Source organism: Lissotriton vulgaris, chromosome 12 (assembly GCF_964263255.1).
Source record: "Lissotriton vulgaris chromosome 12, aLisVul1.2, whole genome shotgun sequence".
In the NCBI taxonomy this organism is placed as follows: Eukaryota; Metazoa; Chordata; class Amphibia; order Caudata; family Salamandridae; genus Lissotriton; species Lissotriton vulgaris.
The window spans coordinates 100,120,796-100,140,203 of record NC_141700.1 but is presented as its reverse complement, the minus strand read 5'-3'; the positions used below and the strand labels follow the sequence as shown (position 1 = coordinate 100,140,203).

Genomic DNA, 19,408 nt, shown 5'->3' with positions numbered 1-19,408 from the left:
GATATGAGACCGGAAATGCCAGTGATATAGGGGTAACCCAGGATTACAATATAGATTTCTGTAGAAGTGGGCTTTTTCCAAGAAAAAAAGTCCTGGAAAAATCAAGGAATCAGTGCAAGAGCTGGGACTAATGAGTCAGTTTACCAAGAATGATCACTCACTAGGGACCATGTCCAGGCAATTATATTGAGGTCGCTCTGGGAAATAAACTGTGAGTCACGAATTTAAACGACATCATATCTAGGCACCTAGTTCACCAGAACAGATGAAAGGCTAAATGTGTACACTGACATATGTCGTCCACGAAAGGTTGGATCTCAGAGCGGTTAAAAACTGCATGGATATTCCACCAATCAAACAAGTGTATTTAGCCGAAGGGTAGGAGTTTTCATGACTTGACCTAACCACAAATAGAAATGAAGCAGCAAGAACAAAGTTTGGTTCATAGAAATCAGGAAGGGGAAAATACAGAAGGGCACTCAGACCCGATTGCCAGTGGAGTGAGGCTCGGGTGTACAGTGATATTTCGCACTTTTCCTTAGAGTTATCTAGAGCTGATGAATAATTTAAAAAAAGCAATCTTGTTTTTTGTTAATTTCTTCACAATGTCAACTTCCACAGTACAAATGCAGATGAATCCCTTTGTAAAAAAAATGAATGGTGACTGGTTATTAGCACTAGGAGTGCCGTTGCATGGAGGGATCACTGACAGAATATCGGAATCAAAAATATCGCGTGGACAGAATATTGTGTCAAAAATATTGAGGACCAAAATATCGAGAAGGTAAGTGCAAGTAGGTAAGTATAGATTTACTATTCTTAACTCCACATCTACGTACCTTGGAGATATATATATATATATATATTGTCACGGTACATATATGTGGAGTTATATATAGAAAAACGTACCTACCTATAGAAATTTACCTTCGCGATAGCTTTGTCCTCGATATTCTTGGCACAAAATATTGTCCCATGATATTTTGTTTCCAATATTCGGACTAAACACCATATGGAAATTCCAGTACTTGTGTGCCTATTTGATCCACTTGCTTTGACCTTCATGGTTAAAGCATTGAAGATATTGTTCTGGTCCAAATTAGGATGTTAAATATGTCCATTAGATTGGCTGACAATCGGAGGCCGTTGCTGGTCGTGTCACGAGCCAAAGTCTGATCTAATTGAATGTTTATGACCGTAAAGCTAGCAAATGTCACAAATTAATCATTGTGCAATTTCAGCACCCGTAAGAATCTTTTACACAGGTATAAAATGAGCCATTTAAAAATTTGTGTCCACTGTTACTTTTATCACAGTGCAACACTAAGAGTAAGTCCGCCATGGTGTCTTTGGCATTGGTGTGCCAAGGAGTATGAGCTTCAGGCAGAGGTTGCAAAACAAACCACAAATTTCATGTGAGAAAATATGTTAAAGGCCCAATGTGCAGAAGACAACCAGTAGTAGTTTGTATTATATATTTTGTGAGCTCACCAGAAAAACCACAGAATCAGTCACCTGTTGTGTTGCATTTGCATGCTGTCCCTTTACATCTCTCTAGGTGGAACCAAGAAGTCCTATTGTTTGAAGTAGATTTCCCAGAGCATTAGCTTGCTCTTTCTGCTAATAAATGTCACCCCCTTCAGTTCTTATATTTTCATGTTCTGCTCTTATCCTAACCCGGAAAGAGTATCTCTCCTACGATAAGAGAGGTGACCAAAGACCAGTGTGAAGAACCTGAGACTGTGAAGGAGAGGTTAGCGAGGCAGGCCTTTCATGGGTGTACTAGCAATTTTGAGAGCTATAACTTAGTTGAATTGGACAGAGTGTTTGACTATCAAATGTTGCTGATCAGTCATGGAAGATAATTGTGGCTAACAAACAATGGCTTTACGTAAAGCAATTAATAAGCTCCTCACTGTTCACTTTAGGTGATTATAACTTTCTGTACTACTTCTAGAATTTCATTTATAAGGGTTGAGGGTTATCAATTGTTTATGGTTATTTAAGAGGAATGGTCATAGGACAAAAACCATAGATGCCACAATTGAAGAACTGGACTTCACAATAAGACTATTCTGTAAATGTCTTGTACATATTCCTCAAATTTGTTATTCACTATCAGTTTGGAAGTATATATATCAAAACAGCGGCAAAGAGGAAGGTGCAGTGTTGATGGCAATGTGATAAAATCTTTGTGGAGATGGAGCAAATGTAGTCACCTTAAAGAACACTGTAAAATGGTAATTTACTATCCTTTGGGAAGCAAGGAAAGATTGACAAGGGTTTGACTTTTCATTAACCTTTTCCACAGTAATCTCATAAACTTAGAGGAGATGGAAATTGTGAACTCTAGGAGTTAGAACAAGTTGTCCAATCAATGCGAGAAAGTTGGTGCTGTCATCATGGAGTTTGAAATAGACCATTAGATTGCAGGATAATGTCTTTTTTTAATGTCTGAAACCCAAAATTATAGGTCATGTTTGTTCGGTATTGTACCTGTATGAATTCCAGGACCCTGAAGGGTAGTTATCCGACTATCTGACGCTCTCTGTTTGCATTTTGACTAATAACAAAAATCGCCCTCAGGAATAATTGGAATCGCAACCTGAAAAGAAGAATCAACATCATGAAGATCACTCATTCCCTGAAGCCCCTTCCTCATAAAGGATGGGCATTGTCAAATCCCAAATGCCTAAGGAGCCAAAGAGCAAACATAATAACCAGTCAAGCCTGTCTCCTCGACTAGAAATGTTCTTTCTTTGTTAATGGACCTCTTGTGGGACCAGTCTCATGTTTATGAGGAGCCTCTATCCAGTTGGACAACACAAGTAGCCTATATTCTATTTAGAGAAAATATAATCTGCTATAACTCCACCAGAATCCAAATCCTAATCAATCAGTTACACAGCATATCGAAAGCCTGCAAATCTATGCACGTTAGGCCTAAAAAGTGCAGCAACCATGCTAGCCAGCACAAGGCGCAATAAGACTACACCCCCCCAGCAGTCATGTGTTAGCTGAAAGGTCAGAGACACACCCACCCACTGTGATACACCCCCATAGACTACTTAAACACAACACCACACCAACTTCTCAGACGTTTAGAAGACAATTGCAGGACAAACCACACCTACAAAACACAACCATAGGAAAGATTCAACTAATAACATCACACCACTCACACTCAAACGGGTTAGGGGTTCTCTGAGGACCTTACATCACAGGAGACCACTGTGCACAGCTGTAATTGCAAACCCATACTTTGCTCTAAAAACCCAAAGATCCCACATAATTTACCAGAATTTTAAGAATGCTTTAAAAAGAAGTAAATCATTAAAGATTGTCAAATGTTTTATAAAAATTTGAATGCGCCAAAATAGAGTGCACTACAATTTTAATGTATTAAAAAGTTCAGAAATTGTAAAGTAAAATGTTTAAAAGTTAAAAAAATCAGTAAAGGAAGTTGAATAATTAGAAAAATGATTTGAAGTCCAACATGGGCAAGACAGAAAACACAGATGTCTGACCAAGGAAGATAAGCAAGGAGGGAAAGGCGGAACCAGACTCGGAATGGGGAAATGTACAAAACTTTAGGATGCAAAAAAGTTACAAAATATGTAACTGGGACAAGTGTGGGTAGAGAGGGTGGATGTGTACTTGAGTGGGACGATGTAAAGTGAGGGTGACATGTTGGTCTCCCTCCATAATGGAAGCCTTTAAATGAGTTAAAAGAAAGGTGATAAGAAACAAAAAATTAATGCAAAAAAGCTTTCTCTCTGTAAATGTGTAAGTGTTCACATTTAAATATATGAACAATGCTTTGTGAGGTTATACTTTTGCAGTTTGGATTGTTTAAGGCCAATGTGGGGAGCAGCATTTTCTTCTAGATTACAAACCTCCTTCTTGAGTAATATACTGGGTACCATGTCGCCAGATGGTTGAATGATGAGCGTGTTCAGTATCCCTGCCTGAAAATGCATATTACTGTTGGACTTTCTTTAGATCATTTACTAGCTATGTCTTCTGCAACTGTTTTTATCTATTTGGAGCAAGAGTGGGGTTTGTTTAGTAGATGTGTCTTCTGTAACTGTTTTTATCCTTTTGGAGGGAGAGTGGGATTTGTTGAGTAGATATGTCTTCTGTAACTATTTTTATCTGTTTGGAGTGAAAGTGGGATTTGTTTAGTAGATATGTCGTCTATAACTGTTTTTATCTATTTGGAGCGACAGTGGGATTTGTTTAGTAGTTCAGTAGTAGGGGATCTCTGTGTATAGTTATAATCTAGTGAATAGTCCCGCTCGTGAGCGTGGACCCCGGAGCAATCAAAAATAATCTCTTAAGCTGTTTAACAATGCAGTCCTGCACAGACACTTAAGAGAGAATTTAAAGACATATGATGCAGCCTATATCCACAGGCTACACTGTCCAGTACTTCGACTAGACATTCCACCAAAACCACACACAGCACCACACACAGCACAGCCTGCCAAGTTTTCTCCATAGAGAAAAACTTCCCCTTTAAACAGCAAAGCCTCTGGAATGATAGAGAGGAAGAGCAAGACAGACAAGCCCCATAGGCTGCCATTATGTGGCTCAAAAAGGGATACCGTGCCTTTAAGGAAACTTTCCAGAACTTTCTCAGTATCTCAGAATGCCCAGCAGGTCCCATTTACTTTCAGTACTTTTTGAAGGCTCCTGCTAGCAGGACCCTGGAGCATTAGCTCTTCAATTTGAGCTTTTTTTAATTCAATTTTTGGTATTTCTGGATTTTTGGCAGCTTCACTCGATGTCTTTGGCCTTTATCTACATTCTGCTGTGTTTTTTTGGCAGAATTTCGGCAGTCTTCTTGTCTTTATACTATTTCTTTCTGACAAGTGCTTGCCTGCAGTTGAATTAAAGACCAAAGCTGAAGCTCACAGGGTTTGTATTCTGTGCTTGCCTGTGTCTTTTGACACCTGTCTTCTCTGTACCTTCTTTTCCAGGAGGCTTCGGCTCCCAGGTTTGGAGCAGGGAAGTTTGAAGGCATCTTCAGCCTCTGGGTAAGGAGATGGTAGGTCCTCTACAGAGTCCCATGCTGTGACCTCTGGGGTTCTCCCCAGTAGGAGCGCCTCTGAACTATGACGCGGTTCCGGTCAGCGGCAAGGACGGCGATGTCGAGAGCAGGTATACTCTCTGTCAACCCAGGACTCAGGTCGACGAGACGTTGAACAACATCGACGTCATGGAGTGCCTCGACGTCATGGAGTGCCTCGACGTCATGGAGTGCCTCGACATCATGGAGAGACTCGACGTCATGGAGATCATGGAGTGCCTCGACGTCATGGAGTGCCTCGACATCATGGAGTGCCTCGACGTCATGGAGTGCCTCGACGTCATGGAGTGCCTCGACGTCATGGAGTGCCTCTGGAGTGCCTCGACGTCGAAGGGCAGTCATGCTCGACGTCGAAGGGCAGTCATGCTCGACGTCGAAGGGCAGTCATGCTCATTTTGGGGCTTTGGTCGATTGAGCCTGCTGTCCAGACGTCACCGTCATGGATGGCTAGGCGTCTCGGTACAGTGCTGCTTGATGTCGAAGTGAGAGGGTTTGACATCCTAGTGACGTCTTGACGTCAAGGTGTTGGTCAATGTCGTAGAGACAGTCAAAGTCAATGTCATAGTGATGGTGATGGTGACATCGTAGTGAGGTCGACGTCATCGGTTACCGCCGCAGAATCATTGCCGGCGCTTGAAGCCTGGGTCTTGTTCCAGGCCTCGCTCCGTGGTGAGCCTCTCATCGTAGGAGGGGACTTCGTGTTCCCGGCAACGTCCACTCTCGACGCCGAGCAGTTGATCAGCGTCGAGGAACCCTTCTGATGGGGAGTCTGTGGCTACTTACCACTTGTAAGCAAGGGACGTTGGTCCTTATGCTTAGTTTTGAGTATTTGCATACCTACTCATCGTCTAGGTCGCCTTCTGCTCTGCCATCACTGGTGTGACCACCGAGGTTGTTTCAGAATCGTCTCTGGTCCCTCTCCCACCCACAACCTCAGGGGCCTTTGGCCCCTCAGTCTGCGAACCCCCGTGCCTTGATGCCAGGGATGCATCTTCCATGAGTACGGGGAGGTGCTCTCCTACTCTTACAAATGTTCCTCCTAGCGGGTTGTTCACTGGTGGGCGGTACTTTACTGTCCACTACCACCTGCCAGGAAGTTCTGGCTTCGAACGTACTCCTGACTTGGTCACAGGGGTGACGGCATGCAGACAGCATGCTGTGGCCCGCTGTTGCTGGGCCGTTGTCGTAAGAACCCCGTGTGGGGGTGTTTCTTCACCGATTTGTGGTTCCCCTTCCCGAGAGACAGGAGGGAAGCCTTACAAGAGATAGTCTAAAGGGCCTGATAGTTTCAGATCTAATCATTGGTGTTGGAGCGGAGTTTTTCTCTCCTGGCGACCCCCAGGTATTGCCTTGGGTTTGTCCTACGTTACCATACTTGTATTCGTCTGACATCTCTGCAGCCTGCGGCACAGCAGTGGGCTTCTACTCTCCCGTTCTTTGGGCAACCCTTGGGCTGCCATGAGGGTAGTGAGCGGTCCGCATGAAGTCTGAATCGGAGACTTTTGAAGGCTGTAGGTTTGTGGAAGCGTGGAGAATGGCATAAGGCCTTCCGCCCTTTCCAGCGGCGTTTTTCCTCCCAGGATTTGTCTGTGGTCGCGGGCCGCCATTTAATAATTCACAAGTATATTGTGCACATACGCGGGAGAGCTTGATGCTCCTCGGCAAACAAAGGCCGGCCGGGTCTAAGACAGTCTTCGTTTGTCAGCCATCCTCAGCAATTCCACCGGTTCGCTCGCAGGTCCAGCTGTGCGAGTTCTGAGCGGAGGCCGTTACCCTGTTATGAAGAAGGGAGATAATATGTCCCTAGGTCTCTAAGAGAGGGTCTGTACTCACAGTGCTTTCGGTGCGAGAGAAGGACCAGAACGAGTTCAGGCCCATTCTGGTTTTGCGTTAAGCAAACTGATGGTTGCTGTCTTTGCGCCGGATTTATCCTAAGCTGCAAAAAGGAGACTGGCTGTGCGCTATGGAACTGCAGGATTCGTACCTCCAGGTGCCCATTGCACCGAAACATCGGACGTTCCTGCACTTCCTCATCGGCACCAATCACTATCAGTACACCGTACTACCGTTTGGACTGAAGTCTGCACCCAGGACTTTTTCAAAATGCATGACTGTGGTAGCAGCGCACCCGAGAAAGAACAAGGTGTTTGTTTACCCGTACCTGGACGATTGGTTGATCAAAGCCTCCACCTTCCAAGAAGCGCAATTGCACTTCAACAGGACGGCCGTCCTGCTGAGCCCTCTGGGGTTGCACATAAATCTGTCCAAGTCTGTCCCGATTCAGGTACAGTGCCTGCAGTACTTGGGAGCCTCCATCAATACGTTGTCGAGAAGCGTGTCTACCTCGGAGGAGAGACGCTTATTCATCCTTCGGAAGGCTCAGGCTCTCATAGCTGCTCCATCTACAACAGTGAGGACGGTGTCTTCTCTACTGGGATCGATAGCCTTTTGGATCATCCTCACTCCGCACGCACGCCTACACATGAGGCTGCTACAGGAATGTTTGGAGGACCAGTTGAGCCAGAGGAAAGGGTGTTGTGATGACCGGATTCAGTTGTCTCTTCACGCCCAACAGTCCCTGAGATGGTGGTGCTCGGCAGAGAATATCCTCAGAGGGGTTCCTTTCCACAAGGATATCCGACTCGGACTATCGTGACGGATGCGTCTCTCCTGGGCTGGGGAGCGCATTCAGACCATCTATAGATCTAGGGAACGTGGTCTCCGGCGGAGTCCACCTATCACATCAATTTCCTGGAACTCGGAGCTGTTCACTTGGCACTGAAGGCCTTTCTTCCGTCCTTCCAGCCCAGCTCCTTGCTTGTACAGACTGACAATACGGCCACTAGGTATTACGTCGACAAGCAGGGAGGCTCGAGATCGCGCACACTGTCGCAGGAGGCGCAGGCGATCTGGCACTGGCTGCTAGTCAGAGGATTGACGATAACGGCGACTCATCTGCCCGGTGTACAGAATGTTCAGGCGGACGCCCTCAGCAGGCTGCTGCAAGAAAACCACGAGTGGGTCATAAACGACAAAGTGCTCAAAGATATCTTCGCCGTGTGGGGCACTCCCGACGTGGATCTGTTCCCCACCGCCGAAAACAGCAAATGCTGCGACTTCGCCTCGAGGTATTACCAACCGGGGACGTTGGGGAACGCGTTATGGATCAACTGGTCGAACAGCTTCCTGTACGCTTTTTCACCCATTCCCCTGATTCCGGCGGTGCTCATCCAGCTGGACCAGTCTCGGGCGCGGATGATCCTCATTGCTCCGGAATGGCCCAGGCAGTGGTGGTTCACGGACCTGCTCCACCAGTCTCTTCAGCCTCACCTACGACTGCCATGTCGGCCAGACCTTCTCAGGAAGTTCGGGGGGCAGATGGTGCACCCCAATCTCTCGTCTTTGAGTTTGGCAGCATGGCTCCTGAGATAGTACAATATGGCCATTTGAATCTCCCTGCAGATTGTATGGACATACTGAAGGAAGCCAAGAGACCTTCCACTAGGACTTCTTATGTGTACAAGTGGAAGAGATTTTGCATCTGGTGCAAGTCCAAGAACTATGATCCAACGACATGTAAGGAAGATGTCATCCTTCCGTACCTTTTACATTTGGCGCAGTCTGGCCTTAATTTTCATTCCATTAAGGTTCCTCTCGCTGCGCTGACTGCCTACAGGAAGTGCCCTTCACAGACCTCCTTCTTCCAGATCCCTGTGATCAAGGATTTTTTGGAAGGCTTGTAGAAAGTGTTTCCTCCTGTCCGGCTTCCTTCGCCTTCATGGGAATTGAATGTGGTGCTGTCCAGATTGATGAAAGAACCTTTTGAACCTATTCATAAGGCTTCGTTGCAGCACCTGTCCTGGAAGGCGGCGTTCCTCGTGGCCATTACATCGGCCCGCAGGGTGAGTGAAATTCAGGCGTTGTGTTGCCAAGAACCTTATACTGCTAAGGTTGTTATGCGTACTCACCCTAAATTTCTTCCTAAGGTTATTTCTGATTTCCATGTTAACCAGACCATAACTTTACCTACGTTTTTTCAGAATCCTTCCTCTCCAGCGGAAAGGTCTCTTCATTCCCTGGATGTCAGGAGGGTGTTGAAATTTTATCTGGATAAAACCAAGGATATTCGTAGGTCAGACCAATTGTTTATCAACTATGGATCGGTCAGGACAGGTCTTGCTACTTCAAAACAGTCTATTTCGAGGTGGATTGTGTCCTGTATACAGTTGTGAGAAAAGTTCGTCGTGATACTTTGGACTATAAATCGGGTGAGGTTTACTCCTGGGAGGAAGTGTATGCCCAAAAGAGGAGAAATCGCCCCTATACCCAAAACACCGAAACTTCATCCTCAGATAGCGACACCACAAACCGCCAAAGAAAACCAGGACCTCCGACACGACCAGTTGTTACAAATGAACAAACACCAAGTACATCTACTAGCTCACTCAATACCGATTTTTTAGAACAGGTCGTAGAATCAGACGATCCAGGAGGCGCAAAACAAAAGACTGGACCACCTCAAACAAGGAGTGTAACTCAACCAAAAAAAGACAACAAGAAGAAACCGAACGCCAGCTAGTCATAAACATATCTAAATATACCTTTACTGAACAGGAGATCAAATTACTTCAGAAAGGCACTTCCTTCGTACCAACGCCCAGAACTGATCTACTAGAGCTTGAAATTAGCACATTTAAACTGATTAGAAAGTTGAAACTACGCCATTTCTTCACGAACATAATGCCACCTTCGGGGGAAAAAGTACCAGATCCCTTAATGGGTCTCAAAACGTTTAGCTCTTTCCAAGCCCCTCAGAGTCACAAAACCATCGATTTATTTAAAGAATTGGTCAAACAATATTTGTTATCAATCAATTTTAAGAGAAGCTCGTACAAAAATATCACACAAAAAGACCGTGATACACTCAAAAAAATTGCTAACAATCAGGATATAATTTACACAAAAGCGGACAAGGGCGGCGCACTAGTCGTTATGAACTCAACAATGTATCATCAAAAACTTAGCGACCACCTATCAGATGAAACCACTTATATACAACTACCAGGCAATCCTACCACAGAATACATGAGGATACTACAAGAAATTGTTGATAAGGCATTAACACTTGGTGTGATCAATCAAAAAACTAAGAACTTTCTGATGAAATCCAACCCCAGAAGCCCAAACATATACGCAGTACCTAAGATCCATAAAGATCTTATGGACCCACCTATTCGACCCATTGTATCCACCTGTGGCAGTATACATCAACCCATAGGCCAGTTCCTGGACCGTCATCTCCAACCCATTGTTCAATCTTTGACCAGCTACATTCGTGACACTAAAGATTTCTTGATAAAGCTTGAAGACATTCAAATAGACCCAAACGAAGAACTATGGTTATGCACTGCTGATGTTAGCTCATTATATACCTCTATTCCGCACCAGGAAGGTATAGAATCTATGGAACAAGCTATCCTGAAACTAGATGTGGATGAAACCATGAAAGTATTTTTGATGGAATTAGTTATGTTCACCCTATATCATAGCTATTTTACATACAAAGACAATTGGTTTCTGCAACTAGTGGGCACTAGCATGGGAAACAGCGCGGCTCCAGTATACACTAATATCTTTATGGGAGAATTTGAACAGGCCAACATCTGGTCTAATCCCATGTGGAAAAATCACCTCAAAATGTATGTTTGTTACATAGACGATCTATTCATACTTTGGAAAGACACACAGGAGAATCTTGAACTTGCTCTGACGACCCTAAATTCAGCCAATCAACGAATCCAGTTTACCTGGACCATAGACTCTAAAACCATAACATTCTTGGATGTCCGCATAAAAAATGACCAAATTTTAACTGACATTTTTCGAAAATCAACTGACCGTAACAATATGTTACTCTATACCAGCTTCCACCAGACATCCCTGAAAAAACACCTACCCAAATCCCAATTACTTAGAGTCAAACGCATTACCTCTGATCCTAATTTGGCAAAAATAAGAATGGATGAAATGATAGATCGTTTCAAAGAGAGAAACTATCCAGAAGATTTACTTAAACAAGCAATAAATGAGGTGGACGAATTAGATCGACACAATTTGTTATGACAACCTAAAAAGAAAAAGGAGAGTGACCGGATGGTCATAGTATCTAAATACTCCAACGTTAGTTCGATGTTCAAAAACATCATACTAAAACATTGGCCAATCTTAGAGTTGGAGACAGACTTTTAAGACCTGTTTAAAGCTAGACCTATATTTGCCCATACCAGGGGGAAAAACTTGGGCGAAATTCTAAAACAACCCATGGAACACCCTTCCATCTCAAAAGGAACTAGATCCTGCAACAACTGCAATAACTGCCACAATATAATTCCTGGCAATAAACTCACTCATCCCATGAAAGGCTACAACATCAACCTGAAAGTCACGGCTACGTGTGATTCCAACAATCTCATTTACCTTCTCAAATGCCCGTGTGGTAAGGTTTATATCGGAAATACGGAATGCAAGTTAAAGACCCGTCTTAATGAACACAAATCTAACATCCAAACCAAAAACCTAAAATCATCAGTAGTGTCACATTTTATGGAAATTAATCACAACATAGCCCAACTCAAGTTCATGGCATTGGAAATCATTAAAAAGACAGAGGGCAGAGATAATAACAGGATGTTATTACAACGAGAGAATCACTGGATTTACAAACTCAATTCAATTAAGCCCCATGGTTTAAATGAACGTATTGAGTTTTCATGTTATTTATAATCTTACTGTAATTTTGTATGACAGCACACTTTTGTGCAACATGGTTCTGATTTGACTCCTTCTTGTGGTTAATCATCTTTAATAGTATACTGTGAATATTAATGTAATTCATCTCCTTACCTTATGATTTGTTCCTTTACATTTGTTCCTTTTAAATATTGACTAATTCTTATTACTACTTATTAGTTTTGCATGTAGTTCTTTCCGATTTCCCTTCCTTTATTTCACGCTTACACTAGTCCTCTTTCTGGCTCTATACCCTCCGATCACATGACCCATACACTCCCCGGCTTTTGTTTATGAAGCACAGACTCACGCTTCCGGTTAAACATTTGCCGACCGTGGAACCTCCCGAAACTTCCTAACACCGTAAGTAATTGCAATCCTAGAGCATCGCATTCTGCGCGCTGTCACCGCTCGTATAGCACACTCGGTAACCGGGTACGACTTTACACTGCTTTAAACCTTGCTTCAAACCGGTTTTAGCCTTGTTATTCTTTCACCTCTCATTCTACCCACACGCTACTTTTCTTCACCTTGCTATACTTGGAATCGCTATACACCTTAGTCTATTCACTGTGTATCTGTCAGATTATATTGAGTCTATCACACCACGCTATTAACACCTTGGCTGCTAAGGCAATTCCCACTGTGTGCTGAGAAATGCAGGATCTCATTATTCATGACAAGCCCACCTTGTCATGAGCACAGCTCCAGTGTACTGCATGACGAGCTGAGCTCGTCATGAGCATGGAAGGGATTAAACATCTTGGTGCCCCGACCGGGTCAAGGAACTTTTTTCACCTTCTCTTCACTTTTTTCACTTTATACATTGCCTATATTTTTTCCATGATGGTTACTATCCTATATCGTCTTTACTTTAGATGCTCCCCGATGAAGGGCGGTTGCCCGAAATGCATTGGAGCTGGATGCAATAACATATATCTTTGAAGTGGGCAAAGTTTTTGGAAAAACTTTGCAAATGGATATGAAATGAATACCATTTACTGAAGTGAAAATAAAAACTGTTGAAACGTACTCATTTCTCTAAGAATAATTCAGGAGGAATACACCAGATTGAGTGCCTAAGGGATGTAATCAATGCTCCATTGATCACACTGTTATGTATCTCTGTTATAGTCATAAGCGCCTTCCCTCCTCCCCGGTGGAGACAGATGTTTATGTTCGGAATGCTACAGGTCTGGCGTTATACGCCTTCAAAAAGAACTGAAAGTAAATGGGACCTGCTGGGCATTCTGGGATACTGAGAAAGTTCTGGAAAGTTTCCTTAAAGGCACAGTATCCCTTTTTGAGCCACATAATGGCAGCCTATGGGGCTTGTCTGTCCTTCCCTTCCTCTCTATCATTCCAAAGGCTTTGCTGTTTAAAGGGGAAGTGTTTCTCTATGGAGAAAACTTGGCAGGCTGTGCTGTGTGTGGTTTTGGTGGAATGTCTAGTTGAAGTACTGGACAGTGTAGCCTGTGGATATAGGCTGCATTATATGTCTTTAAATTCTCTCTTAAGTGTCTGTGCAGGACTGCATTGTTAGACAGTTTAAGAGATTATTTTTGATTGCCGGGGTCCACGCACATGGGCGGGACTATTCACTAGATTATGACTATAACAGAGATACCCCTACTACAGAACTGGAGTTACAGGACAGAAACTACTCCATGTGTCTTCTGCAACTGTTTTTATCTATTTGGAGCAAGAGTGAGATTTGTTTAGTAGATGTGTCTTCTGCAACTGTTTTTATCTATTTGGATTAGGAGTGGGATTTGTTTAGTAGATGTGCCTTCTGCGACAGTTTTTATCTATTTAGAGCGAGAGTGGGATTTTGTTGAGTAGATGTGTCTTCTGTAACTGTTTGTATCTATTTGGAGCGACAGTGGGATTTGTTTAGTAGATGTGTCTTCTGCAACTGTTTTTATCTGTTTGGAGGGAGAGTGGGACGTTTTGAGCAGATAAGTCTTCTGTAACTTTGTATCTATTTGGGGTGAAAGTGGGATTTGCTTAGTAGATAGGTCTTCTGCTACTGTTTTTATTTATTTGGAGTGATAGTGGGATGTGTTGAGTAGATGTGTCTTCTGTAACTGGCTTTACATATTGGAAAGAGTTTGACTGTGTGTGGAGGAACAAGTAGCAGTCAGACACAGAATGGAGGATTGCACAAATGAGTCTCACTTCCCAACCTATGTCTTAAACCTGTTCTCTGCAGGCTAAAAGGATCCGGCTGCTTGAAGAAGTTACTACGGTTAATAAAGCCCAAGAAGCAGTACTGTTTAGCATGTGGACTGGCTTCTGAGCCTAGCAATAGGGAGTTTTTCGTACCCTGCATAACTCCTGGATGTAAAGGTAAGAAAGTGGGATGGTGACACATAGTAACCCTCAGCACCAGCTAAGCTTAGAGTTAAACCTCTGACATATTGCTAACCATATTAAATGAGGTAAACCTGCATTAGCAGGGACATCCATAACTGAGCTAGAAAGAGGCTAGACATAATGGAATGGGTTTAAATCCATGTATGATGATCCAGATCATGTGAGAAGAGGAAAAGCAAGATATAAAATAGGATTAGAGAATGCAACAAAGTTTTAGGTGTGCTACTGCTGCTCAACAATATGTGAGATGCATTTATTAAAGCAATAGTGGGTAGGATGTGATTTTTCCAGGTCCACTCACCACATTAAGGATCCACAATGAGACAATTCACAGGAAGGAGAGTGAAATTATGCATGGTATAATGGCATTCCTAAGAGAGTGTAAGGTGTTTGTAGCTCTGATATTCGGGCACAAACTGCTGAGGATCATTGCATTTTGGGGAATTTAACATCTCTCTTGAGAGGAGGTCTTTCCTGCGTGAGTGCAGGAATTGGTCTAGCCGACCCTAGCAATTCTGGATAGACCACATGGAAGGGAATATTAGTTCTCTTCCAGGGGATCCTCATCAATAGTCATAAGCATTAGAATATTCCCGTCCATGTGCGGGACCCCGGAAACACTATATTATATGTGCCCCACATATATATACACATATATATATAAATAATATATATATAAAAAACAAGCAATAGCAGCCAAATCACATTAGAGCTGAAATATGCTGTGAAGAATTTCCACCATACATGAATAATAAGCATTAGAAACAGGAGAAACAACACTAAAGATTGTTTAGAAATTGTTTTAATGCTCAGAAAGCAGTAGAAATTCTCAGAACTCACTGGAAGCATAGGATGCTCCCAGGCTGCATTGCAAACACACAGTCTAACAAGACTGAAAAGCTAACCTGTAGCTGAATAGCAAAAAACTGAAACTGTGCCTTTAAGGCACTCATGACCCCCTGTATCCCATCATGCCCCAGGAGTGGCAGTTAGGTCAGTTGTTCTTTCCGGCTCCTTCAGTGAAGGACCCTGGTTACACAGCTCCACTATTTTTCTGGTTTTTGACAGAAAAATTGCTTCTTTTTGACAACTTTTGCTCTTACTTCGACGTCTTACATCTAGTCAAGTAAGATACTGCTTGTTTTGAGCAGTTTGGAGAGCATTTTTCTCTAAAAATGCCTTCACTCTTTGATAAATGTCCTTCTTGTAGCAACAAGAAGGCCAAGACAGACAGCCACGACGTCTGTATCGTTTGCCTGCCTGAGGATCATGATCCAGACACCTGTCCTCATTGTGAGAACCTGTCAGGAAGGACTCTCAAGGACAGGGAGAGAATTCGAATTTATGGCCTGGCTCACAGAGCTTCGAGAGGGAGATCTCCAGTGAAGAAGGGCTCCAAGAAGACCCATTCCTCTTCAAAGAAGAAGTCTTCATGCCCTTCAACTTCAGCGTCGAGCTCGGCGCTGAGAAAAGATCCACAGGTGGAATTTTCCTCTTCGAAACTGCCGTCGACGGCGGGCTCGCCGTCGAGACGAAGACCAGGTACGTCGACGACGTCGAAGGCACCAGCTCCGTCGGCGAAATCCCCTCCGCCGTCATCAACCGGGCGGCGATCGGCGTCGAGGAAGGCTACTCCGCCGCCGTCAACCGGGCGACGGTCGGCGTCGAGATCTATTACTCCTCCGCCGTCGTCAACCAGGCGACGACCGGCGTCGAGGGACGTCACCTCGCCGTCGTCAACCAGGCGACGACCGGCGTCGAGAAGTGTGACTCCTCCGCCATCGACAGTGGCTCGTCGATCGGCGTCGAGGACGCGGTCTCCGTCGGTGCGGCAGCAGCGCTCGGCGTCGAGGGTGCCCAAAACCCCTCCGCCGTCGTCGCACATGCATCTGACGTCGAGACATGGATCTCCGTCGGCGGCTGGCCATCGCCGTTCGACGTCGAGGCAGAAAGCTCCGTCGACGACAGGGCGAGGCCGTTCGACATCGAGAGAGAAGCCTCCGTCGACGACAGGACATCGTCGTTCGGCATCAAGGCAGAGGTCCCCGTCGGCGACCGGACACCGCCGTTCGAAGTCGAGGCAGAAAGCGCCGTCGGCGGCTGCTCATCGCCGCTCGACGTCGAGAGACTACAGACCCTCTCATGGACATTCGAGGTCGAGATTGTTTGATCCTCCGACTCCTCGAAGGCGTTCGGCTGCGAGAAAAGAACGCTCGACGTCGAGACACTCCGATACGGTCATGGTGACAGAATCTGCTTCTCACCATTCATCTTATCGGTCCTCGGGCTCCTCTACTGGGCATTCAAGGTCCAGAAGCCCTATACACAGGACTCCTGAACGTCGTCCAGATCCTTCAGCGGGGCGCATCAGGCTGTCACCTAGATGGTACAGGTCCTTGGACCATTGGAGAGACGAGGGGCCTACCAAGCGTATGCAGGAGTATGCCAGCCCACACCACAGGTCACCTCTCCAAAACCTGGTGGAAGAGATGGACAAGCGTAGCCCTCCCAGACGCACATCCCCTCTGACGCTACCCACCAAAGCGCCAAGAAGGTCCCGTTCGCCTACAAGGGAACCTAGACTGGAAGGTCGGAGAAGATCTAGATCTCCTACAAGGGAACCTAGACTAGAAGGTCGGAAGAGGTCTCGATCTCCCCGGGGCAGATCTCCCGTGCGGTCGCCAGCCAGATCCCCCAGGGCGTCCCGATCCCCTAGAAGGGAACATCGGACAAGAGATCGGGTCAGATCTCGCTCCCCTAGACGAGAGGAGCGCTCAAGGAGGTCGCGGGAGCGAAGTCGTAGTTCTCACCATCGACATAGACGTACTCCGTCTACCTCCTCCACTTCGTCTACCAGATCGTCCAAGAGGGACTACTCACCGACTTTGACGGACAGTCCAACGTCCAGGTCCTCCCTAGTGGATGATATTGGCACGTATCTGGATGTTCTGCAGAGAGGTGCGCTTAAACTGAACATCGAAATGTCTGTCCCTCAAGTAACGACGACAGTCATTTTTGAAACCTTACACAAGAAGGCCATCTCCAGACCTCTGCTGCCTTTGGTTCCGGGGATTATGGACCCTGTCAAGGAGGTTTTCCTAACCCCAGCAGCAATCAGAGCAGTACCGGCACGCATTCAGAAGAAGTACAAACCGGCGGCTTCTGACCCGGTGTTTGTGAAGTCTGACCCTCCGGCAGACTCTGTCATCGTGGCAGCGGCGAGGAAGACACATGCGGTTGCTGGTTCATCTTCAGTCCCGCCAGATAAGGACAGCAAGACCCAAGACTCCTGGGGTCGGAAGGTTTGCAACTCTGCTGCTTCCACTCTTAAGGTCACCAGTGCAGCTGCGCTCCTGGGTCGGTATGACAGAGCCTTATGGGACTCGATGGAAAGATTCAAAGTCAAGCTACCGAAAGAGGACCAGCAAGACTTTGAGGAAACTGTTACGGAGGGGTGTCTGGTTGGCAAACCAGATGATCAGCACGGCCGCGGATGGGGCGGTGCTTTCGGCTCATTCCTATTCCCATGGAGTTTGTGCCAGAAGATCGGCCTGGTTGCGCCTTACAGGTCTAAAACCGGATGCTCAGCATCGGATTCTAAATCTCCCCTTTTCGGGTTCCGCTCTCTTCGGGGAACACGCGGACGAAGAGATGACCCGAATGAAGACTGAGCTGGACACGGTGAAGGCGGTGGGCTTGGAAAAGAAAAAGGAATTCAAGCGCCGCTTCAAATCCAACAGGGGGAGAGGGGCCCAACAGAGGGTTCAAACCCCTCAGTGGTCCCAGAACAAAACTCAAGGGAAACCCCAGTTTCGTGGCAAGCCCAGCAGGGGCAGGGGAGGCCACCAGCAGTCCTCCAACACCACGAGAGGAGGTAAGGCCTGAACAGTGGCTTCCTCTGACGCCGTTGCCCACTCCAGTGGGAGGAAGTGCTTCACAACACCTGGCAGAGTGGGTCAGCATCACAAGAGATCAGTGGGTGCTGAATATACTGCGCAATGGATACAGGATACGTTTCCGTGCTCTCCCAAAGAGCATCCCTCCGAAGAGCTCTTGCCCTCACCAACTAAGCTTGCTCCGACGAAAGGTAAAAATCCTGCTGCAAAAAAGAGCGATAGAGGAAGTTCCTATCGCTCAGAGAGGAAAAGGAGTTTACTCCAGGTATTTCCTTGTCCCCAAAAAAGACCAGGAGGACAAGTTCAGGCCCATACTCGACCTACGACTCCTAAACAAGGTTATCGTCAAGGAAAAGTTCCGCATGTTGGCGCTTCACCAAATATGTCCTCATCTACAAGCCGGAGATTGGATGTGTTCGGTGGATCTACAAGATGCGTACTTTCACATCCCTATTGCGCAACAACATCGCAAGTACCTGAGGTTTGTTGTGGGAAGCAAACACTACCAATTTCAAGGTGTTACCCTTCGGTCTCAAGTCCGCACCACGAGTCTTCACCAAATGCATGGCAGTGGTGGCGGCTTTTCTTCACAAGAAGGGTCTCTTCGTTTACCCATATCTGGACGACTGGCTCCTAAAGGGTCCATCTCCGGGACGGGTAGCGCAAGATATGCTTCTGTACCTGCAACAGCTTCACAGACTCGGCCTCCATGTGAACCTGGAGAAATCAGTCCAGCGGCCTACGCAATCCATCCACTACCTAGGCTCCGTTCTGGACACAAGCGTGGGAAAATCGTTTCCTTCGGCGGAGAGACTTTCTTCCATGAACCTGAAATGCGGGATTCTGCTAGAGTCTCGGCCCCCAAAGGCATGACAAGTGGCGTCTCTACTGGGGTCCATGGCGTCCTGCATCTTTCTCATCCCAAACGCCAGGCTGAGAATGCGTCCTCTGCAACAGGCTCTGGAGGATCAGTGGGACCAGGCAACAGGACGTTGGGAGGATCGAATCCATCTTTCCCAGGCGACAAAAGAGTCCATCAGATGGTGGACTCGGAGACACAATGTGATGGTGGGAGTGCCGTTTCACCAGCCCATTCCGTCCCAATCTATAGTGACAGATGCCTCCCTGCACGGCTGGGGAGCACACATGGGTCCGCTTCAGATTCAAGGCCGGTGGTCTGCGCAGGAGCAGACATACCACATCAACATGCTGGAACTCAGAGCGGTATTCCTGGCTCTCAAAGCGTTCCTGCCAG

At 45.9% G+C, this 19,408-nt stretch overlaps 1 protein-coding gene across 2 annotated transcripts in view; it reads left to right on the top strand.

Annotated features, from left to right (window-relative positions):
• The window catches only part of DCST2 (DC-STAMP domain containing 2), an 84,714-nt gene that overhangs the window by 45,302 nt on the left and 20,004 nt on the right, over positions 1-19,408 (top strand). For both annotated transcript variants that reach the window (XM_086947375.1, XM_086947376.1), the window contains one exon: positions 14,094-14,230. In XM_086947375.1, the coding sequence (XP_086803501.1) occupies positions 14,094-14,230 (137 nt within the window). The remainder of the gene's footprint in view (positions 1-14,093; positions 14,231-19,408) is intronic.